Raw genomic sequence first — 25234 nt, forward strand, 5'->3', positions numbered from 1 at the left:
GAAATCCCACTCAGGTGCCTCTGAAATATTTCACCTTTCACCCTTAAACTGCTACCTCCAGTTCCCATCTCACCCAACCTCAGAGGAAAAATCCTGCCTGCATTTACCCTGTCAACAACACTCATAATTTTGTATAAATCTGCAAAATCCCCCTTCATTTTCCAACACTAAAGGGAATAAAGTCCTCAGCTTTTCCTAAAGCTCGAGTCCTCAAGTCCCAGCAAACGTATTGTAAATTCTCTCTGCACTCTTACAATGTTGTTGATAACTTTCCTTCAGGCCGGTAACAAAAACTACACACAATACTCCAGATTAGGCCTGACCAATGCAGTAAAGCCGAAACAGTGGAGAACTTTACTGCACCACAACACAATCTCAAAGCCTGTGCTTGTATCACCCCCAAACATTATAAAGTTGAAGCTGAAGCTGATCTATAAAACAAAACTATAATCAAGAACAGATCCAATTAAACAAACGAGATTGGTCAACAAATACTTTCATGTAACACCCTAGAATACCCGCAGGGATAACTGAGAATATTTAATGTTTCTTTATATTTATCAATTATTTTCTTATCCGGTGCTTCCATGTCAGCTTATTATCCGTCCACATGCCTGGAAATCTTACCACTGACACCCTTTAAGGAGTTTGACCATATCAGTTCCTATCATTTCCAATCAAGTGCAGGTTCATTAATCCTGTCTGTAAAACACATAACTTGTCCCATCTATTTGCCGACTTTTCGACCTTATTAATTGGGAATGCATCCTATATACAGTAAAATTGAAATGTCTACCTCTAATCCATAAACCTCCATCATCTGAATACAGTGATTTACACACTCCAAAACCTGTCTCAGAGAGAAATATTATTAATTATAATATAAAATAATACATACTGCCTGTGGGATCCCAGTCTCTATCTCATAACAACCTGAATATAACTTTCACAACCATACCTGACACAAAACCTTCAATTAAAATAGATAATAGCCCCTCCATCCTCATTTCCACAATTTCATAAAAATTCTTTCCTTCCATAAATACCATCTGCCTTTTGAATAGTAAAAGTACTGCTGTTACAACATTTGTATTTAACTGGCTTTACTAATACCATCTTCCAAATATAAAAATGAATTCAATGTCATACTTGCCCATCCATACCTTTACAAGACGTACAAATAGAAACAATCAGAAAAAATTGTACAATAGCCCTCTCAATTGCATTTCCAAAAATTAATCAAAAGTCCATCCTTCAGTAAATATTATTTGCCTTTTCAATATCAAAAATATTGCAATTACAACATTTTATTTAACTGTACTGTCCTAATATGATCTTCCAAACCCAAACTGATTCCAATCTTATTTAAGGCATAGATTGCTAGGTATCTGAGTAGCCAGGGTATCAAAGGTTATGGTGAGAAGGCGGGGGAGTGGGACTAAATGTGAGAATGTATCAGCTCATGATAAAATGGCAGAGCATACTCGATGGGCCGAATGACCGACTTCTGCTCCTTTGTCTTACGGTCTTATTCTACCGTTCCAAATTCCCCTCTGATAAAACGTGACATTACCTCTTTTATCAAAAATATAATTCAAACACCCGATTACCACACATTCCACAAGTTTACATAAATGAGACTTTAATGATATTGGCCTACAAGAAGGAGGATCAGACGGGGAGATCCAGGTTTTAGAATGGGAACTACTACAACCATTTTCCATGAGAAAAGTAGATGGCCAAACCAAATACAATTCAGAAAGTTAATATTTTCACAAAAGAAAATTACACACATACCTGTTGAATCAAGATTTTCTACAAGTTCATGATGCATTTTATTCCCATTCACAACACTATACTCTGCCCCTTTCCTTATAAAACTGACAACACCACCCCTCTACCAACTAACCTGTCAACCGAAATAACAATATAATCCTGCACAGGAATAAAACTTAAAATGTGCAGGTTTCCTGAACAGATATAACATCGGAAGAATCTGATAAATCAGAAATAAACTGCTAAAAATGTTGACCATGTAAAATCAGGCTTCTTGCATTTCACTTCAATATTTCAATCACATTACATATCTTCACAAGTAGACTGGGATGCAGAACCCCCCACAAATCAGAGCTTCATTTACAGCTTCCCACAAAACACCAGTTACACCAAGATACCTTTCTGCAGCTTTCACAATAATTTTAATTTCCTCAGTAGGATGAGATGTCTGAGCAGTACAATTCACCACATCGGTTATAAACATCACAAACTTCATTTTATCCAGCAGTAAAGTATCTTTGGTGAGAGAACTGTGATGCCGGCATATATCCACTGTCGTCACAGTCTGTTCTCTGAGTGGGATCACATTCACATGCTATCTAATAGCCTCGTTCGCATCTGCCTCCACCACCACCCGATATTCACACCAGACACTCACCACTATGGGAATGAAAAAAAAACTTGAAACGCAAATCTCCTTTAAACATTCTGAGTCAGGTTTTTAACATCATTGTTTTTCTAATTGTTTTTTTAACAGCAGATATGCAGAGAAAAGATACAAAATGCACTAAATTACAAAATACTTCAATAGTGCAAAAAGGTCCAATGAGTATGTGTTCCTCCTTTCTCCTGAAGTACATGCCCATTGGCATTGGACATTTCCTCCTCAGAGAAAAAATCCCGGCTGTCCACTCTGTCTGTGACTCTCACATTCCTGTAAACGTCTGTCAGACCTCCCTCAGCCTCTGCCACTCCAGAGAAAATTCCCCGAGATTGTCCGGTCTCACTTTATCCAGGCAGCATCCTGTTAAGCCTCTTCCACTCACCATCCAAAACCTCCGCATTATTCCTGTCTTCGAATGTAATTCTCCAGATGTGATTAAACGAGAGATTTATACAACTGCAACATCACTGCCTGACAATGGAACCACTATTCTGGGAGTTATGAACTCGGATTCCAAGATCTCCCTGTAGATCAACACAGTCCAATCTCGCCCCATGAATATAACAACAACGAGATAATGCTGAGGCTTTATAAGACACGAGTCAGGCCGCACTTGGAGTATTGTCAACAGTGTTGGGCCCCATATCTCAGACAGGATGTGTTGTCATTGGAGAGAATCCAGAGGAGGTTCACTAGGATGATTTTGGGAATGAAGGAGTTAAAATATGAGGAGCACTTGGCAGCTTTGACCCTGTGTTCACTGGAACTCAGAAAAATGCGGGGCATCTCATTGAAACCTACCGAATGTTGAAAGGACTGGATAAGGTGGATGTGGAGAAGGTATTTCCTGTGGTGGGGCACAGCCAAAAAGTTGAGGGGCCACCTTTTCAAACAGAGGTAAGCAGCTTATTTTTTTATTTGCCAGGGAGTAATGGATCCGTGGAATGCTCTGCCACAGATTGTGGTGGAGGCCGATTGTGTGGGTATATTCAGGGCGGAAGTTGATTGTTTCCTGATCGGTCAGGGCATCAAAGGATATGGCGGGAGGTCATATATCTGGAATTGAGTGCGATCTGGGATCAGCCATGATGGAAAGGTGGCTGACTCAATGGGCTGAATGGCCTAATTCTGTTTCTATGCCTTATGGACTTATGAATAGAAGCCCCCTCAATCATGATGAATCTCCTCTGCACTGTCCCAGCACAAAACATCCTTTGTACAGAATGCTAAGCGGAACTGAATGCAACTTTTCAAGAACGTTGTCAAGTCAGGCAGCATCTGTTGAGGGGAATAGAGTCGATGGTTGGGACAGAACCCCTCCCTTACAGCTCTAACACAGGCCTCTCGGCCCAACCTTTCCATGCTGTCCTCCTGTCCCTCTGCCTGTCTTTGACACAGAACACAGCAATCTACAGCACATTACAGGCTCCTCAGCCCACAATGTTGTACCGACCATGTAACCTACACTAGAGACTGCCTAGGATTTCCTGATCGTATATCCCTCTATGTGTCTAAGCTCCATGAACCTATCTAAGAGTCTCTTAAAATATCCTATTGTATCCACCTCCACCATCGCTGCAGGCAGTGCATTCCATGAACCCACCACTCTCTGTGTAAGAAACTTACCCTGGCATTCCCTCAGTACCGACTTCCAAGCAGCTTAAAACTACGTCCCCTCGTGTTAGTCACTTCAAGCCTGGGAAAAAACCTTTGGTTATCCACATGGTCAAAGCCTCTCATCATCTTATTACAATTACTTATGTACAGGTTAGGAGAAATATAGCTTCAACATCACCTCACAGCTCTTGAACTCAATCCCACGGTTGATGAAGGCCATCACACCAGACGTCTTTAGGACCCAGGTGGACTTTAGGACCCAGGGGAGGTCGGGACCCGCCGCCCGCAGCTGTTGCTGAATCCCCGGTGTTTCTGTTCGGTTGACGGATGCGGTGAACGAGTTAACCTTAATCGATCGATAATTCTCATCTCGTGTTTAGTTCACTCCATAGAACCATCGAACACTACAACCATTCTCCTACCTTGGTTTGTCCTTCCAAAATGCAACACCTCACGCTTCTCTGCATTAAATTCCATCTGTCATTTTCTGGCCCATTTTTCCAGTTGGTCCAGATCCCTCAGCAAGCTTTGAAAGCCTTCCTCGCTGTCCACAAAGCCTCCAATCTTGGTGTTATCAGCAAAATTGCTGATCCAATTGACCACATCTATATCATTGATATAGACAACAAACAACAATAGTCCCAGCACAGATCCCTGAGGCACACCACTAGTCACAGGCCTCCAGTCTGAGAAGCAATCATCCACTACCACTCTTTGTCTTCTCCCACACAGCCAATTTCGAATCCAGTTTCCAACCTCTCCATGGATACTTCATGTCTGAACCTTCTGAACTAACCTCCCATGTGGGACCTTGTCAAAGGCCTTACTAAAGTTCATGTAGACAACATCCACAGCCTTTTCTTCATCTACTTTCTAGGTCACCTCCTCGAAAAACTCTACAACATTCATTAAACACGATCCACCACGCACAAAGCCATACTGACTATACTTAATCAGCCCTTGGCTGTCTAAATACTTGTATATCCGATCTCTCAGAACATCTTCCAATAATTTACCTACTACTGATGTCAGGCTCACTGGCCTGTAATTACCTGGTTTATTATTGGAGCCTTTTTTAAACAACGGAATAACATGAGCTACCCTCCAATCCTCCGGCACTGCACCCTTGGCTGAGGACATTTTAAATATTTCTGTCAGGGCCCCTGCAAATTCTACACTAGTCTCTCTCAAGGTCCGAGAAAATATCAAGTCAGGCCCGGGGGATTTATCTACCTTTATTCGCTTTAAGGCAGCAGGCACCTCCTCCTCTTTAATCTACAAATGTTCCATGACACTACTGCTTGTTTCCTTTCCTTCCATATACACTATGCCAGTTTGCTGAGTAAATACTGATGCAAAAAAACTGTTTAAGATCTCTCCCATCTCGTGAGGCTCCACACTCTGATCTACTCGGGAACAATGCTGTCCCTTACTATCCACTTACTCTCAATATATTTGTAGAAATCCTTTGGCTTTACCTTCACATTATCTGCCAAAGCAACCTCATGTTTTTTGGCCTTCCTGATTGCCTATACCTGCTATACACTTCTCCCTTATCCAGATCGCCAATATCCCTGGAAAACCAAAGTTCGCTATGCCTGTTAATTTTGCCTTTAATCCTGGCAGGAACGTGCAAACTCTGCACTCTGAAAATTTCACCTTTGAACTTACCGAACACATCCTTGCCAGAAAAAAGACGTTTCCCAATGCACTCTTCCTAGATCATTTTTCATTTCCACAAAATTGGCCTTTCTCCAATGTTACCGGAACATTAAGCTGCCAGTACTGCCTCTCCTGCCACCAAGACTCACGTGTGATGTCGTAATCCCACGTGTCAACCCACGCCCTAAACTCATCTGTTTTACCTACAATACTCCGTGCATTGAAATAGGTGTACCTGAGAATATATATAATATATAGAATATGTATAAAGTTTGCTTTTTCATTTCCGTCTATACATGCAGTCCTCTCATGTTCCTTTTCCTCCTCCACATCACTATCTGCTCCAAAACTCTGGTTCCCCTCCCTCTGCAAATCTAGATTAAATCTCCCGGAGCAGCACTGGCAAATCTACCGTCAAGAATGTTAGTCCTCCTCCAGTTCAGAGGCAAACCGTCCCGTCGGAATAGGCCCCACCTTCCCGGGAACAAAGCCCAATTGTCCAGAAACATGAAGCCCTCCCTCCTGCACCATCTCCATAGCTACGTATTTAGCTGCACTCTCCGCACATTTATATTTACAGGGACTTTCCTCCTGCCGCTGGTTCCGGGACCCGACACATTTACAGACCGGGAGTGGAACCGGAGCAGATTCTCAACCACTGGTTTCCATCCCCAGTCCGGAAGAGAGGATAAAGTTTCCCCGTGAATTTATTCCCAGTGAAGCTGTGGAGATGGGACTTGGTCTCCGCGTTGTAAAATGTAACTGTCCCGGACTCGTAACTGAGATAAACTCCCACCCTCCCGGGGATGAGACCGGCAGGGAGACGGGACTCGGGGGAGGGGAGAACACGGGACCCGTCACAATCCCGATGTAACACGTCATAATGCCGCCCGATGATCCAAAATGCGGTTTCCGGACTCAAACTGAACCATCCCTTCCTTTCTACAGACTCTCCGGCGACTCCCAGCCACCAGACCCTAATCCCCGTCAACTCCACCTCCCAGTAATGTCTCCCCGATATGAATCCCTCCGATCCCAGCACACAAGCCCAGTCTGTGAATCGCTTCCCGGTGTCAGGGAGATTCCTTCGGGTCCGGGTCCATCTCACACTCTTCCGATCCTCAGACACCTCGAGATACGGATTCGCCGTTTCCACATCCAGGGTGGCAGAGACTGCGGGGAGAAGCAGAAAATTAGAAAGTCCCCGGGGATCAGGGGGAGACTCGGGCAGCGCGGCCCGGGACCGGTGGAAAGGCCCCTGGGCCTCAGGCGCAGTCGAGTGGCCGATACGAACCTTCACCGTGGTTTGACCCGACGGGAGCGGATGGACAACTAATGTTTCCCCGTGGGTTTTACGCCGGACAGGGGAAATATCCTGCCTGTTGACCCCTGAAAGAATTTTGTGTTTCCATGAGATCTCCTCTCATTCTTCGAAACTGGGAACAGAGAACATAGAGCAGTACAGCACAGGAACAGGCCCGTCATACAATGTTCACATTCATTTGTGAGTTTGAAGTGGGGCAGTGTGATGGTTTGAGACAGTAAAGGAGGTGATGATGGGAACCAGTCGGGGAGATATGAATGACAGATTGAACCAGGAGGGGGAGGGGTGGAAAGCCCATGGGTGAACTGTGTGTGTAGACGTAATGAGAAGCGAGAGGGGGCAAAGATGGCAGATGAGGATGACTTTGTCCCCTTTCCCACAACCCCATCCCCCGCAACCCCTCATTAGGACAGGGAATGAATTTGCAGGGACCCTTAAGGAACACAGGTCCTGATGAAGTGTTTCAGTCTGAACCGTCGATTGTTTACTCTTTTCCTTAGAAACTTCCCGGCCTGCTGTTCCCCCAACAATTTGTGTGTGTTACTCTGCTTTAAAAATACTCAATTATTTGCCCTCCACAGCTGCCTGTGGCAGATTCACTATCCTGTGGATAAAAGAATTCCTCCTCATCTCTGTCCTAAATGGACATCCCTATCGTCAGAGGCTGGGCTTACCGTTCTCGACACACCCACATCCTCCCAACATCAACTCTCTCCAGACAGGTGTCAGAGAGATCTGGCGAGAGCCTTCATCAGGACCTGTGTAGCTTGGATTACCAGCATCTGCAGATTTTCTCCTGTTTGATTTTTAAAGCAGAAGTTAATAAGTAAACTTCTTGATTGATCAGAGTCTCCAAAGTTATGGGGAGGAGGCGGGAGAATAGGGTTGATGGGGATAATAAATCAGCCTTTCTTCTAAACTCCAGTGAGTAGAGGCCCAGAACCATCAAACACTCCTCATATGTTAACTCTTTCATTCCCGGAATCATTCTTGTGAATCTTCTGGACCCTCTCCAATACTCCAAGTGTGGTCTGACCAATGACTTATAAAACCTCAGCATTACATCCTTGCTCTTGTATTCTAATCCTCTCGAAATGAAAGCAAACATTGAGTTTGCCAATCTTACCACTGACACAAACTGCAAGTTAACCTTCAGGGAATCCTGCACAAGGACACCCACGTCCCTTTGCACCTATGATTTTTGAATTTCGCCCTGTTTACAGAATTGTCTATGCGTTTAATTCCTTCGACCAAAGTCGTACCTGCCTAAGTTTGTACCTGTCAAACTCTATCTGTGCTACAATATCCGTATTACGTATATTGGTGCATTCAAATACGACCATAAGACAACGCAGCAGAAGCCGGCCATTCGGCCCTTCGAATCTGCTCCGCCATTTTATCATGAGCTGATCCATTCTCCCATTTATTCACACTCTCCCACCGTCTCACCATGACCTTTTATGCCCTGGCTACTCACATACCTATCAATCTCTGTCTTAAATACACCCAATGACTTGGTCTCCACTGCCGCAAGAGATTAACAGATTCACCACCCTCTGGCTAAAAAAATGTCTTTGCATCTCCGTTCTGAATGGGCGCCCTTCAATCCTTAATTCATGCTCTCTCGTACTAGACTCCCCCACCATGGGAAACATCTTTGTCACATCCACTCTTTCCATGCCTTTTAACATTCGAAATGTTTCTGTGAGTTTCCCCCTCATTCTTCTAAACTCCAAGGAGTACAAACCAAGAGCGGTCAAATGTTCCTCATATGTTAACCCTCTCATTCCCGGAATTTTCTAGTCAATCTTCTCTGAACCCTCTCCAATGTCAGAACATCCTTTCTTAAATAAGGAGCTCAAAGCTGCACATAGTATTCCAAGTGAGGCCTTATAGGGTCTCAACATCACATCGCTGCTCCTATACTCTATTCCTCTAGAAATGAATGCCAACATTGCATTCGCCTTCTTCACCACCGACTCAAACTGGAGGTTAACCTTAAGTGTATCCTGCACGAGCACTCTCAAGTCCCGTTGCATTTTTTTTTAATTCTCTCCCCGTTTAAATAATAGTCTGCCCGTTTATTTCTTCTACCAACGTGCATGACCATACACTTTTCAGCATTGTATTTCATTTGCCACTTCTTTGACCATTCTCCTAATCTATCCAAGTCTCTCTGCAGACTCTCTTTCTGCTCAGCACTACCGTCCCCTCCAGTTATCTTTGTATCATCAGCAAACTTAGCCACAAATCCATCTATTCCATAATCCAAATTGTTGATATACAACGTAAAAAGAAGTGGCCCCAACACGGACCCCTGGGGAACACCACTGGTAACTGGTAGCCAATCAGATTGGGATCCCTTTATTCCCACTCTCTGTTTCCTGTCAATCAGCCAACACTCTATCCACATATGTAAATTTCCCGTAACTCCATGGGCTCTTATCCTGTTTAGCGGACTCATGTGCGGCACCTTGTCAAAGGCCTTCTGAAAATCCAAATACACAACATCCACTGCATCTCCCTTGTCTAGCCTACTTGTAATCTCCTCAAAAAATTTCAATGGGTTTGTCAAGCAGGATTTTCCTTTATGGACACCTTGCTGAGTTTGGCCTATCTTGTCATATGCCTCCAGGTACTCCGTAACCTCATCCTTGACCATTGACTCCAACAACTTCCCAACCACCGATGTCAAGCTAACAGGTCTATAATTTACTTTTTGCTTCCTTGCCCCTTTCTCAAATACCAGAGTGGCATTTACAATCTTCCACTCCTCCGGAACGATGCCAGAGTCTATTGACTTTTGATAGATCATTGCTAATGCCTCCGCGATCTCCACAGCTACTTCCTTCAAAACACAAGGGTGCATTCCATCTGGTACTGGAGATTTATCTACCCTTAGACTATTCAGCTTCCTGAGTACTTTCTCTGTCGTAATTGTGACTGCGCACACTTCTCTTCCCTGACACCCTTGAGTGTCCGGTGTACTGCTGATATCTTCCTCAGTGAGGACTGATGCAAATACTCGTTCAGTTCCTCAGCCATCTCCTTATCTCCCATTACAATTTCTCCAGCATCATTTTCTATCTGTTCTATATCCACTCTCACCTGTTTTTTTATTCTTTATATATTTGAAAAAGCTTTTAGTATCTTCTTTGATATTATTTGCCCCATCACCTGCCTGTCCTTCTTGACATCTTTACTGCTCACTATCTTAGATTTATTTCTGTTTTCCCCCTCCTCTACTCTATCATTCCGGTTTCCCATCCCCCTGCCAAATTAGTTTAAACCCTCCCTAACAGCTCTATTAAACATTCTCGCTGTGGTTCAGGTGTAACCCGTCCTTTTCGAACAGGTAATATTTCCCCCAGAAGAGATCCCAATGATCCAAGAATCTGAAGCCCTGCCCCGCTGCACCAGTCTCTCAGCCTCGCATTCATTTGCCTGATCCTACTATTCCTGCCCTCGCTGGCACGTGGCACAGGTAGCAATACAGAATACAGAATGAGAATACAGAAGCTTCTCAGCTTCATTCCTAACTCCCGGAAATCTATCTGCAGGACCTCCTCCCTTTTCCTCTCTATGTCATTGTTACCAACATGTACCAAGACAGCTGGCTGCTCGGCCTCTCCCTTCAGAATATTCTGGACCCGATCCGAGACTTCCCATACACTGGCACCTGGGAGGCAACCCACCATGCGGGTATCTCTATCAGGCTCACAGAATCTCCTGTCTGTTCCCCTGACTATAGAATCCCCTATGACTACCACATTCCTCTTCTCCCTCCTTCCCTCCTGCACAACAGCGCCAGGCTCAGTGGCAGAGACCCGTTCATCGTGGCTGTCCCGTCAGATCATCCACCTCAACAGCATCCGAAACAATATACTCGTTGCTGAGGGGGACAGCCACAGGGGTGCTCTCCACTATCCGGGCATTTCCCTTCCCTCTCCTGACAGTCACCCAGTTTTCTGACCCCTGTAGCCTAGGGATGACTACCTCCCTGTAACTACTGTCTATCAACTCCTCATCTTCTCTAATAAGCAGTAGGTCATCAAGCTGCAGCTCCAGATCCCTAACACGGTCTCCGAGGAGCTGAATCTCGGTTCACCTGGTGCAGATGTGGCTATCAGGGAGGCTGGAGGTCTCCCAGGATTCCCACATCTGACACCCTGAACAAAGCACTAACCCTGCAGACATGCTACCTAATTCTACGGGAATGAAACAAAGAAAGATAGGTCTACTCACCCACTTACTTCGCCAAGCATACGAACTTTTTAAAACGTTAGCTAATGTGCCCTGCTGTTACCCCGTCCGTCCGGGCCGATTTGCCAAGGGGGAAAAAAGAGTCTGTGCCTCGCTCTTGCCTCTTCCCGTTACCGCCTAAGCCCGTTGAGCCAAAGCCCTACACTCTGCTGCCACCCACTCCGCTGCCCGCTCTATAGGGTGGTCATCTTTTTAAACTCTCCGCGCTGTCCTGCGCAGTCTCGCCGTTCTTGTGCGCAAAGTTTTTTTTAAAAAACTGCCTTCCTTCAGAATTTAGCTCCCACGCCGCCCTTCTTGTCGCAATTAAAAAAAAACACTTTCAGTCGTGTATTCATCAGCCTATTCCACACTGTCCACATGAAATTCAGCAAGGCCTTTGATGTCGAGGATAGACCACACTTGGAGCATTGTCTGCATTTCCGGATCCCGAATATGGGGAGGATGTCATTACACTGGACAAGAGGCTTCAGGAGGATGTTACCAGGACTGGGGGCTTGGGTTAAAAGCAGAGAGTGGATAAGCTTGGGCTATTCAGCTGTAGTGTAGGATGTTCAGGTATGACACCTTATTGAGGGAAATAATTGATAAGGAGCTTAAATAAAGTTTCTTTTTCCAAGAAATGGGAGTACAGAACCTGAGGCCTCAGATTGAAAGTGAGACAGGAAATTTTTCTGAGTGGTCTATCGGGTAACATTCTCATAGAGACGGAGGTTGGTAAGTGGAATTTGCCCTCAGACGCTGTAGAAACAGGTAAAAATAAAATATTTTAAAATAAATTTGGGCAGGTACACAGATGGGAAATGGTTAGAGGGATGGGGGGGGGCAAACACACACAAATGGGCCATGCTCAAGAAGACATCTTAGTCTTACAGATTGATGAAGTGGGCCGTGAGTTCAACATCCGTCAAACCCTCCCAGATCATCCTCCTGAGGAATCTCACCCCGGAGTCTGTCTGTGAAGTGTTGACGTGACGTCATGTCAGAGGGCAGCTCAGTGCCACAGAACAGACAGACTGGGTAAGGACGGCAGATTTCAATCCTAAATGGAAATTTGTGCCTATTTCTGTGGCCGTGTGTCACAGTCTGATAGTATATCCGTGAGTGTGTGTGTGTGTGTTTGTGTGTGTGTGTGTGTGTGTGTGTGTGTGTGTGTGTGTGTGTGTGTGTGTGTGTGTTGATTGTGGTAAATGTCCGTGTGGTGTGTATACACATTGAAGGAGAGTGTGCACATTGAAGAATTTGTATGTTGCAGTGAGTCATCACATGTCTGGTGTGTGTTGACAATGTGTCACACGTGATTGAGTTGTTTAAATAATTTGTGTGTGTGTGTGTGTGTGTGTGTGTGTGTGTGTGTGTGTGTGTGTGTGTGGATTGTGGTAAATATCCGTGTGGTGGCATACATATTGAAGGAGAGTGTGAACATTGAAGAATTTGTATGTTACAGTGTGTCATCACATGTCTGGTGTGTTGAGTTGTTTAAATGAATAAATGACTGTCTCTGAAGAGATTGGTTTCCAGGTTACTGAGGGAAATAACAACGTACATTGCTGAGTCTCTGACTACAATTTGCCAATCCTTCCTGTGTATGTGTGTGAGGGAGCTTTGCCAGGCCGGTTATGCTGTGTGTGCTTCTCCCGAGATGAAATCTTGACCCATGTTAATGCTTGTTGGTGTGTCCGAGCTCATTCTCACAATGCTTCAATGTAGTGGTCTGATAACCATAAGACATAGGAGCAGAATTAGGCCATTTGCCCATCGAGTCTGCTCCGCCATTCAATCATGGCTGATCCTTTTTTTCCCTCCTCAGCCCCACTACCTGGCCTTCTCCCCATAACCATTGATGCTGTGTCCAATCTAGAACCTATCAAGCTCTGCCTTAAATACACCCAACAAGTTCCACAAATTCACCAGCTGCTGGCACAAATTTCTCTGCATCTGTTTTAAATAGACACCCCTCTGTCTTGAGGCTGTGCCCTCTTTTCCTAAACTCCACCACCAGGGGAAACATCCTTTCCACATCTACTCTGTCTAGGACTTTCAACGTTCGAAATGTTTCAATGAGATTCCCCCTCATCTTTCTAAATTCCAGCGAGTACAGACACAGAACTATCAAACGTTCCTCGTATGATAACCTTTTCATTCCTGGAATCATCCTTATGAAATGAACCTTCTGCAATGCCAGCACATCTTTTCTTAGACGAGGAGCCCAGAACTGTTCACAATACTCAAGGTGAGGCTTCACCAGTGCCTTATAAGCCTCAGCATCACATCCCTGCTCTTGGATTGAATGCTATTCTAAACCCCTTGAATTGAATGCTAACATTGGATTCTAAACCACAGATTAAAATCCAGGAGCAACAGACTCCGGGACAGCTTCTTCAACCAGGCCATCAGACTGATTAACTCATACTGACACAACTGTATTTCTATGTTATATTAACCAGCCTGTTGTACATATTATTCATCATAAATTACTATAAATTGCACATTGCACATTTAGATGGAGATGTGACATAAAGAATTTTAATCCTCAGGTATATGAAGGATGTAAGTAATAAAGTCAATTCAATTCAAATCTATTTCTTGTTTATTTTTTTCATCCCAATCATTCTTTCAGTTCCTCTCTGTAGATATTTAAAAGCTTCCCAATCCTCTGTCTTCCTGCTAATGTTTGTTTTGTTGTATGCCCTCTCTTTTGCCTTTACAATAACTTGTCTTCCCTTGTCAGCAACGGTTTTACTATTTTGCCATTTGAGTATTTATTTATTTTTGGAATACATCTATCCTTCACCTTCCTCATTTTCCCAGAAACTGACACCATTTCTGCTCTGCTCTCATCCCTGTCAGCATCTCCTTCCAATTTGCTTTGGCCAACTCCTCTCTCAGACCACTGTAATTTCTTTTACTCCTCTGAAATACTACAATATCAGGCTTTACTTTCTCCGTCTCAGATTTCAAGTTGAACTCAGTCATGTTGTGAGCACTGCTTCCTAAGGTTTCTTTTAACTACTCACCTCTGGTTCAATACATAACACCCAATCCAGTAGAGCTGTTCCCGAGTAGGCTCAACGACAAACTGCTCTAGAAAGCCATCACATTGCATTCAACAAACTCACTCTCTTGAGATCCTTTTCCAACCTGATTTTCCCAATTGACCTGCATGTTGAAATCTCCCATGATTATCATAACATTATCCTTTTCATCAACCTTTTCTATTTCCAGTTGTAATCTGTGGGCCCCAACCCACTGACTGTTGGGAGGCCTGTATATGACTGGTGTCAGTGTCATTTTTACTTTTGCAGTTCCTTACCTCAACCCACAAGATTCAACATCTTCCAATCCTATGTCACATCTAGCTGCTGATTTACCAGCAGAGCCACACCACCCCATCAGCCTTCCTTCCTTCCTCCGATACATTGTGTAATCTTGAACATTCAGCTCCCAACTACAACCATCCTGCAGCCTCATTTCCGTGATGGCCACAACATCATACCTGACAATCTGTAATCGAGCAACAAGATCATCCACCTTATTTCTCATACTCCATGCATTGAGATATAACACTTTGTGTACTGTATCTGCTACCCTTTTTAATTCTGCATCCCTAATGCACTGATACTCACCCTGCTGGCTGCAATTTTCTCCTCTCACCTGTCCGCCCTATCTGACAGTCTGACGGCACGCAATCTTTGCATTTTTACCATCAGTCCTATCCCTTCACTCCAGTTCCAACCCCCCCCCCCCCACCACCAAATTAGTTTAAATCCTACCCAACAGCTTTATGAAACCTCTCTCACCGAGAATATTGTTCTCGCTCGGGTCGAGGTGCGACCCATCCCTTTTGAGCAGGTCATTCCTCCACCAGAAGACATCCCAATGATCCAAGAACCTGAGGCCCCGCCCCCTGCACCGTCTTCTCAGCCATGGTTTATCTGCCAAATTATCCTGTTTCTACCCTCCCCAGTACGTGGCACAGGCAGCAATCCAGAAATTACAACCCTGGGGGTACTGCTTCTGAGCTTTCTACCAAGCTAGCCAGATTCTTTGCAGGACCTCTTTGTTTTTACTTTCTATGTAATTGGTCCCAAAATGCAACAAGTTATCTGGCTGTTTTCCCTCCCTCTCTAAATGCTGCAGACACGATCGGAGACATCCCTGACCCTGGCACCTAGGAGGCAACATACCATTCGGGTGCCCCATTCACGTCCATACATTCTCCTGTCTGTCTCCTGACAATTGAGTCCCCTATCACTACTGCTCCCCTCTTCTCCCTCTAACAACAGTGAGAGATGCTGATCCGGAAGGGGGAAGACCTTTGTCAGTCAGAGTCTGCACTCACAGGGCACAGAGGACTTGTGTATTTTCCTGACAATCCCGGTCACCACACTGATACCCGCTTTTATTCCCTACAATATCATCAAGTCAGTATTAAATTCCCAGCTTCTGTGGTAGATTCAAATTCATGTCTTGGCGTGTTGGTGCAGTGTGCCTGGGATCAGGACACAGTGGTTCATCTGCCAATCCCGTATATTGGTTGTACTGTGGCCCTGTGCTGGTGTGTTCAGGGATCTGACATCTCCAGCTGACCATGTGACAGTGATGCCTCCTAGTTAGTGGGGCTGATGTGGAATAAACTTTAGTTCCCCTTCAGTCCATTATCACAGCCAATCCTTGCTTCAGCTTACAAATTAATTGTGTCTCATAAACAAGGAAAAATGAATCTTTGTAAGTTTTACCTCGGTTAATGGCATCAAGTGTTTCTCTCAGCACTGTGTTCAACAAATAAAAGCAATCGAATTTTTCAACCGGTAGGGCCTCATCTGTCACTGACAATTCCTGGACATCGTCACTGATTCTGTAAATATTAAACTGCTGGTGATAAACTGGAATTTTGAACTATTTTACAAATCCATACAGGTTTTCAGTAAAGAGCATGTCCTACCTCCTGTTTCGATGAGCTTCCTCCTGAAATAAATAAAAGCACAAATCTAATTAGACTTGGACTTAATGTCCACGTCCTGAATTTCATCCAAATCATTACAAGGTGTTGAAAATTCCCACTCCCACAGTCACAAACTCACACCAGCAATACAGAACCACGGGGTAAATTACAGGGAAAGTTGCTGAAAGTTAGACCATTACTGAGAGGATGGAACTGACAGGAAAGACAGGACAGGCTGTGCATTACCATCTGGATAAGACATCAGAATGGTAAAATGGAACAATTTAAGATTAGTGATGGATTTGATTGTGCGAAGGTGGAAAAAGTACTTCATTATGGCGAACACGAGAGGACACAGGTGCTTGGAAGTAGTACGGAGGAGATGTCAGGTAAGTGTTTTGGAATGGGTGGAATGGGCTGCCGGCAACGAAGGTGGAGGCGGATGCGATAGGGTCTTTCACAAGACTCCTACACAGGTACATGGAGCTTAGAAAAATAGAGAGCTATGGGTAACTCGAGGTAATTTCTAAAGTCAGTAGATGTTCGGCACAGCATTGTGGGCCAAAGAGACTGTATTGTGTCGTAGGTTTTTTTTGTTTCTATGTTTCTATTTATGGGGAGACCTTCAGCCAAAGATAAAATGCCAGGTGGTTCTTAATAAATCCCACAAGAAATTTAGTGAAGAGGATGTGCCACAGGATTGGTTGAAATGGAACATCAGAGATTGAATGTAATGGGGAGGCTGGATAAACACGTGAGGGGCCAGGGAAATTGATAGAAGATGGACCTAATGGCCTGCTCATGACAGAAAATGGTACACAATCCCATGTAAAACTTATCCAAAAAAGTAGAGACAGTGAAAGTTTCCGTAATCTGACGACTGAAGAGCCTGTATTGTGCTGTAAGTTTTCAATGTTTATATTTCTACGTTTCTAATGTGAAACATAAACGAAAAATTAAAGAAACATGGAAAGTTTCCCTAATCTGACGGAAACCGGATATGGAGGATAAGTCCGATGTGTGGGTCAAATTCTTTGCTCTCACTGATTGACAAAGAGATCCTCACACCCACCGCACCAGACACACTCACAGCCTGTGATTGGAACTGGGTGTTAATGAGAGTGTTAGAGGATATTAATGTGGTAATTAAGGACACAATCAGCAGCTCTGTGTTATGATCAGAGTAAATCATGTCAGAGAAGATTGCATTCTGTCCTGGGATGTACAGAAGTTGTGGAAGTCCAGTTTTGGGACAACAACAACCCTGAATAGTTGCATCAATTGTCTGGTGAGAAACAGTTTACTGCTATTTGTAAATGCTGTGTGTAAGAGCAACACGTTTGTTTTCTGTCTGCATTGTATTCTGAGTTACGTGTTTAATACGAAAACCAGTCAGGTGAGTGGGGACATGGTAAAAGCGAAGGGATAAGTTATGTATGCGTACTTTGTTGTGGGCTGTTTTGAGCCTGGGACTGGCAGATGTCATATCTTTTGTTGACAGATTAATTGCAATTTAATTTATGATTAATTATGCAGAAAATGCATCGCTTACATATTGTATGTTGCTGATAAATGATCAAATACCTGTCTCTGACATTTTAGAATGTCATTCGCGGAGTGATTGGAGGTGCATCATGCAAGGAGAACACTCTGTGTGAGGACACCAGCAGCGGTAATTGATTTGGTAGAATTGGCCGCTCTGCTGTGATTATTTCAAATATACCACTGTTCATTTAGTTCAATTTGACAGAAATGAATTGAAATGTAATCCCTCACCTTGAGAAATATCACACCATCTTTCTGATCCATCTGTTCCTTTAACTTTGAGATTTCCTCCTGAATAATCCTTATATTCTCTTGAATCTTAAGAAGATTTTTCTCCATTGGATTTAGAATCCTCGCCTCTTCCTTCCTGAGATCCCTGAGTAAGCTGTGCTCTTTCTCAGTGATAATCTGGCGCAGTTCAGCAAACTGGGATGTGATGTGGGACTGAAGGTTGTGTGACTGTTTCTGTCGAATGAAAGGTGAAGATTAGTTTACTGCATTGCTGTGTTGTATTTCCTTTTGACATTAAGGTCCATTGGGGTCCATACTACTTCTGAGACATTCCCATCAACCCCATTCCCTCAAGTTTTCCTGAAACCTATTCTCCCTCATTGGCCCATTAACTCCCACCTGATTCACACACACATTTAACCAGCATGTTCTTGGGATGCGTCTACAACCGTCATGGCCACAGGGAGAGCATGCAAAATCCACACAGACAGCAGCAGAGGTCAGGATTGGACCCAGGTCACTGGAGCTGCGATACTCTGCTATTCTGCATTAAATGGAGCAAAACTCAACAGTAATATCAGAAATTCCGCACAGGAAGCCTCACCCGAACTCCGGAAATCATCTCTTTCTGTTGCTGCTCCTTTTCCTGGAAGTCTGATTTCTTTTTTGTGAGAGAGTCTAAGGAAGATTTTAGCTGATCCTGGAAGTCAGAGAGTGAAGGAAATAGAAACAAAGATGCATCAAAAGAAACAGGTGATCAAACCCAATTATCAAAACAAAATGCCGGAGGAACTCAGTGAGTCAGGCAGCATCTATTCAGGGGAAATAAACAGTCGGTGTTTCGGGATGAGGACTGGGAAGGAATGGGACAGAAGCCACAATAAAAAGGTTGGGGATGAGAACCAGCTGACAGGTGACGGGTGAGACAACGTGAGGGGGAACGGGGGGGAGGCTGATGAAGTGAGAAGCTGAGAGGGGACAGGTGGAAGAGGTCAGGGCTGGAGAAGAAGGAAGATAATACGAAAGGACAATCGACCATGGAAGAACCGGGGGGGGGGTGGATTTGGGGCTGTTTGGATCCCTGAATATTGGTGAGGCAGGGGTTGGTAGGAGTCAGGTGTAGCACTTGTCCCATTTGCAGGTATCGGTGTCAGGAGGGAGATCAGTGGGGAGGAGCGAGTGGATAAAAGGGAGTTATGTAGAGAGCGATCCCTATAGAGCGTGGAGAGTTGTAGTGGTGGAGGGTGGGAGTGGGCTTTTGCTTCGTGGTAGAATCCGATTGGAGATGGCGAACGGTGGGGGGATGATATGTTGTTTATGGAGGCTCGTGTCGTGTACAATAGACCAAGGGGTGAGAATCAAATTCGAGTTAGCTTTACCTTGTAGAGTGTAACAGCTTCTTTAATCGGCATGAAGCGGTGCTCTCTGTGTTCCTGCGCGTCTCCACAGACCAGACAGATCAGTGTCTTCTCCGTTTCACAAAACAGCTTCAGTTCTTCCTCATGTTCCTCGCAGTAAAGTTTACTTTCCTTCCCTTTGGGATTCCGGTTTAGATTTCGAGCTTTTTCAGCCAGATTTGCTAAGGCCCGATTCACCCTGAGGGTGCGGTCAGCAAACTCCTCTCTACATTCCGGGCAGGAGTTTCTCTCCTCCCTTTCCCAACACCGTGTGATACAAGAGCGACAGAAGTTGTGCCCGCACTCCAGTATAACCGGATCGGTGAAGAAATCCAGGCAGACGGGACAAATTACCTCCTCGGTCCAACTCTCGGCCTTTCTTTTCGAAGCCATGTTAACTCCCAGCACTTCCTGATTCAGAATGCTTTCACTTTCGGGGAGCTGCTGATCGCCTGCAGTACCGCGATTGTCCACTACGCGCGCTGCAGACTCGGGGAATGAATATTATGTCACTGCGTATGTTCAGTGGGAAAGAATTGTGGCCATTTCCATATCAGCGTGGGATCAGAAACACATTCAGTAGTTCCTAACAGAAATGAAAACTCGGCCATGGACTGCCTAAGCCCGGCTACGAACGGAGGAGTGTTGGGCATGGTTCTAGCAACCCCATCTCGTAAAAGCCCAGTGCGACAGAAACGTCAACTAAATCTCGAAAGGCCTCATTCCTGGGATCGGAAGGACGTTCCGCTGGAAGACGAATGAATCGTGTGGATAGAGGGAAGCCACAGGCCCGATCAAATCACGGCCCTGGGCAGAAGAATCTGGCGAGCCTGTGTCCCGGTGGCGTGATGGGCTAAAGAAGAAGCAGAACAGAAATGAAAACGGACAGAAAAGCCTGGTTCAGTCTGAGGCAGGACTGAAAGGGGCAAATTCTGAAAAGAGAGGCACAAGAGACTGCAGATGCTGTAATCTCGAGTAGGAAACATGATGCTAGAAAACTGAGCAGTGACTAGTGGGGTACCGCAAGGCTCAGTGCTGGGACCCCAGTTGTTTACAATATAAATTCATGATTTAGACGAGGGAATTAAATGCAGCATCTCCTAGTTTGCAGATGACACGAAGCTGGGCGGCGGTGTTAGTTGTGAGGAGGATGCTAAGAGGATGCAGGGTGACTTAGATAGGTTAGGTGAGTGGGCAAATTCATGGCAGATGCAATTTAATGTGGATAAATGTGAGATATCCACTTTGGTTGCAAGAACAGGAAAACAGATTATTATCTGAATGGTGGCCAATTAGGAAAAGGGGAGGTGCAACGAGACCTGGGTGTCATTGTACACCAGTCATTGAAGGTGGGCATGCAGGTACAGCAGGCGGTGAAAAAGGCAAATGGTATGTTGACATTCATAGCAAAAAGATTTGAGTATAGGAGCAGGGAGGTTCTACTGCAGTTGTACAAGGCCTTGGTGTGACCGCACCTAGAGTATTGTGTGCAGTTTTGGTCCCCTAATCTGAGGAAAGACATTCTTGTCATAGAGGGAGTACAAAGAAGGTTCACCAGATTGATTCCTGGGATGGCAGGACTTTCATATGAAGAAAGACTGGATCGACTAGGCCTATACTCACTAGAATTTAGAAGATTGAGGGGGGATCTTATTGAAACTTATAAAATTCTAAAGGGATTGGACAGGCTAGATGGAGGAAGATTGTTTCCGATGTTGGGGAAGTCCAGAACGAGGGGCCACAGTTTAAAGAAAAAGAGGAAGCCTTTTAGGACCGAGATGAGGAAAAAGTTCTTCACACAGAGAGTGGTGAATCTGTGGAATTCTCTTCCACAGGAAACAGTTGAGGCTGGTTCATTGGCTAAATTTAAGAGGAAGTTAGATGTGGCCCTTGTCGCTAAAGGGATCAGGGGGTATGGAGAGAAAGCAGGTACAGGGTTCTGAGTTGGATGATCAGTCATGATCATACTGAATGGCGGTGCAGGCTCGAAGGGCCGAATGGTCTACTCCTGCACCTAGTTTCTATGTTTCTATGTCAGGCAGAATCTGTGGAGAGGAATGTACAATCGACTTTCAAGGTCGAGATCATTCATTCCAAAATGTCGATTCTCCATTTCCTTCCACAGATGCTGCTTGACCCGCTTAGTTCCTCTAGCCGCTGGATTTTGTTTTCCTCCGGGTTTAAGAGAGAGAGAGACTGGGCTGTAAAACCTGGGTTAAGTAAATATTTAAAGCAGCTATTAAATCAGTTCATGCTGTCAGGCTCCCGCTGGTTAATCCCCTATCGTGCCCCAATTTCAGCTCCAGATATTATCTGAAAACCCCGTCTCCGTGTCCAGACTCCATATCAGAGCTCCGTGTCAAGATTCCTCCTGCTCGCTGTTCAAAGTTCACGTCTGCGCAAGCATCCCAACTCAATCTCCGTGCCTGAGTCCTGCGCTTGGGTTCTCCTCAGTCGCTTTGAGTAACAGAACGAACTGGCCATTTCCGTGCTAGCTGTTCCCTTCGGCCAAAAGGGAGGGCTCACCAGTAGAAAGGAGAGTCAGACAACATTCCCTTCCGTCCCCCAAACCCGGATGTAGATCCAAGCTACTGTAAACTACCACCAACAGCCCCTGTCTCTGTCCGCCTTGGTGGACTCCGGTGCCGAGGGAGATCTGTTGGATGAAGACACAGCTTCCCGGGCCGGAATTCCTCGGGAGCCGTTGAGTACCCCTCTGGAGGCCCGGGCACTGGACGGAAGACGTCTGGCCCGAGTCACTCACTGAACACCACTACTGTGTTTGGTTCTCTCTGGGAACCATCGGGCACAGGTACAATTTCACCTAATTTCCTCTCCTCAAGCGCCTATAGTTCTTGGGTACCCCTGGATAAGCCGCCATAACTCCCACATTGATTGGTCCACTGGGAAGATAGCCGGCTAGAGTCCGTTTTGTCACTCCGCTTGTCTACAGTCGGCCCTTTCTCCTGTAAAAGCCACCGCGACCTCGTCTGCCGCTGAACCCAGCGGAGTACCACGACCTGGGGCAAGTGTTTAGTAAGCACCGGGCCCCTTCCCTGCCTCCACTCCGACAATACGATTGTGCTATTGACCTTCTCCCCGGAGCTCCTCTCCCCACCAGTCGGCTCTATAACATGTCCTGACCAGAGAGGGAAGTAATGGAGGATTACATCAGTGAATCTCCCGCGGCGGGCATTGTCCGAACCTCATCCTCCCCGGCGGGCGCAAGGATCTTCTTTGTGTGGAACAGGGCTGGTTCACTACGTCGTCCATCGACTAGCGAGGCCCAAATCATAAACCATAAAGAACGAGTATCCACTGCCCCTCATAAACTCCACTTTCCAACCACTTCACGGAGCCACCATCTTCTCCAGGTGAGACCCACGAAGCGCCTGCCATCTGGCCAGAACAAGGGAGGGAGACGAGTGGAAAACGGCATTTAATATCCCTCCAGCCACTTCGAATACCTGGTCATGCCATTTGGCCTCACCAATGCCCCCGCTGATCTTCCAAGCCCTGATTAACGATATCCTAAGAGTCTTGATTAACCGTTTTGTGTTTGTTTATCTGGATGACATCCTAATCTTCTCCAGCAGTTTCCAGTTCATGTCCGTCAGTTGCTACAGAGGCTTTGGGAGAACAGATGATTGGTTAAAGCTGAGAAGTGTGACTTCATCTCCTGAGGGAACATCACCGAGAGCGGGCGAGTGAGAGCGGATCCCGAGAAGATCCGGGCGGTGGCGGAGCGGCCATGACCCACGACACGCAGGCAACTCCAGCCATTTCTGGGCTTCGCGAACTCCTGACGCCGGTTCATCAGGGAGTATGGTCGGGTGGCGGCGCCCCTTACCCACCTAGGACCCCTTTTCATTGGGACCCCGAAGCTGACTCAGTGTTCTCAGAGCTGAAGAGGCGTGTCACCTCCGCTCCCATCCTGGTCCAACCAGACCCCTCTTGTCAATTCATGGTGGAGGTCGACGCCTCCGACTCTGGGGTGGGAGCGCTCCTCTCCCGAAGTTCAGGTCCTGATCAGAAACTTCATCCTAGTGCCTTCTTTTCTCGCCAGCGGTCTCCCGCCGAATGAACTTACGACGTAGGGAACCGGGAGTTACTGGCGGTCAAACTCGCTTTGGAGGAGTGGAGGCACTGACGGGAGGGAGCGGAACATCCGTTCATCATCTGGTGCGAACGCAAGATCCTCGCATACATCCAAACCGCACAACGCCCGAAATCCCGCCAAGCCCGCGGGGCATTATGTTTTGGCCGGTGCAGGTTCACCCTCACCTATCGTCCGGGGTCCAAGAACGGGAAGCCGGATGCTCTCTCCCGTCAATACATTTCCGAGGAGGGCCTTCCCAACTCCGAGACCATTCCTCTACCATCCTGTGTAGTGGCTGCACTCACCTGGGAGATCGAGGCCATAGTTAAAGTGGTCCAACGGATTCAGACTGGCCCTGGCAACGGACCCTCCAATCTCCTCTTTGTGCCCGATTCCTTTCGATCTCAGGTTCTCCAGTGGGGGGTACACGTCTCGTTTCGCCTGCCATCCCGGGATCGATCGGACTCTGACCCTCCTGAAGAGACATGTCTGCTGGCCCTCCATGGACGCTGACACCCGTTCCTTTGTCTCTGTCTGTTCTGCTTGCACCCGTGGAAAAGCCTCCCACCGACCACCTGCTGGATTGCTTCGTCCCCTACCTGTCCCGAGCCGCCGCTGGTCTCACATCACGCTGGATTTTGTTGCGGGACTACCTCCTTCTGACCGGGGTCCCCAATTCGTCTCACAAGTTTGGAGATCATTTAGTCAAGCCCTGGGAGCCTCACTAACCCTGTCATCCGGACCCAAAGGCACTGAACTACCAGGAACAGGACTAGGCGTAAGAAGGAAGCAAGGACAGTGGGAAAGAAAGGACGCTGGACATGACACAGGCTCCGGACGAGACAAGGATTCCGGGCCTGGGCTGGGACTTGACGATGATAGCGGAAGCAGGACATGGAACTGGGAACTGGGAGCCTGGGCTTGGACTCCCAGCCAGAGACTGGACAAGGACCCAGAACCTGGGTCTTGCCTCGGGCTCGGACTCCAGAACCAGGCTCGGACAAGACGTGGCCACAGGACAAGGAGAGTCACTGGTCTGGACGTGAGACTCCTGGACAGGACAAGGGAACCCCAGCACCGGGTTGGTGAGCGAGGCACATGACAAGAGGAGAACACAACGCCGTGGCTTGAACAGACAAAGGACCTTGGACCTGACTGGGACTGTACGAGATCCCAAAGCCTTGATACGTCCTTTGGATACAGGACGTAAGCCCGTGAGTCATTACACAGAACACAGAGCCGGGACGGGACCCCTCCTTGGATACAGGACGTAGGCCCGTGAGTCATTACACAGAACACAGAGCCGGGACGGGACCCCTCCTTGGATACAGGACGGGACTCATTACACAGAACGCTGAACACGACAAGACGGTTCCCAAAGCGAGGTAGCGGCAAACGGGCGGACCTGCCTAGCGGAGTTGTGGACACAAAGAGTAGTTCCTAACAGGGCGAGGCTCCCGACACAGGCAAGACGAGACAAGGTTCCAGGCAGAGGCGAGGCGAGACAAGGCTCCAGACACAGGCGAGGCGAGACAAGGTTCCAGGCAGAGGCGAGGCGAAGCGAGGCGATGCAAGGCTCCAGGCAGAGGCGAGGCGAGGCGATGCAAGGCTCCAGGCAGAGGCGAGGCGAGGCAAGCCTCCAGACACAGGCGAGGCAAGATTCCAGGCATAGGCAGAGGCAGAGCAAGGCGAGGCGAGGCTCCAGGCAGAAGCA

The 25234-nt window shown here is 46.4% G+C and overlaps 1 protein-coding gene across 1 annotated transcript; it reads right to left on the reverse strand.

The window, feature by feature from the left end:
• Window positions 1-1744: 1744 nt before the first annotated feature.
• On the reverse strand, window positions 1745-24024 carry LOC140719994 (zinc-binding protein A33-like). Its single transcript, XM_073034905.1, has 7 exons — window positions 23826-24024; window positions 19404-19603; window positions 18629-18724; window positions 18025-18258; window positions 16249-16271; window positions 16043-16161; window positions 1745-6892 (listed from the first exon to the last, which is right to left on the reverse strand). The coding sequence occupies exons 1-7, from the start codon at window positions 24022-24024 to the stop codon at window positions 6339-6341; spliced, it is 1425 nt and encodes a 474-aa protein (XP_072891006.1). The 3' UTR covers window positions 1745-6338.
• Window positions 24025-25234: the final 1210 nt, after the last annotated feature.

Source organism: Hemitrygon akajei, unplaced genomic scaffold (genome assembly GCF_048418815.1).
Source record: "Hemitrygon akajei unplaced genomic scaffold, sHemAka1.3 Scf000034, whole genome shotgun sequence".
In the NCBI taxonomy this organism is placed as follows: domain Eukaryota; kingdom Metazoa; phylum Chordata; class Chondrichthyes; order Myliobatiformes; family Dasyatidae; genus Hemitrygon; species Hemitrygon akajei.

Excerpts from the sequence above, each read along its gene's own strand:
- LOC140719994 (XM_073034905.1), bottom strand. The coding sequence starts at position 24,024 with ATGGAGGGCCAGCAGACATGTCTCTTCAGGAGGGTCAGAGTCCGATCG. Across the intron at positions 19,604-23,825 it reads CTATGGCCTCGATCTCCCAG|CAAATCTGGCTGAAAAAGCT; the intron begins GTGAGTGCAGCC and ends ATCGGGCCTTAG. Across the intron at positions 18,725-19,403 it reads AAGCTGTTACACTCTACAAG|GATCAGCTAAAATCTTCCTT; the intron begins GTAAAGCTAACT and ends TCTGACTTCCAG.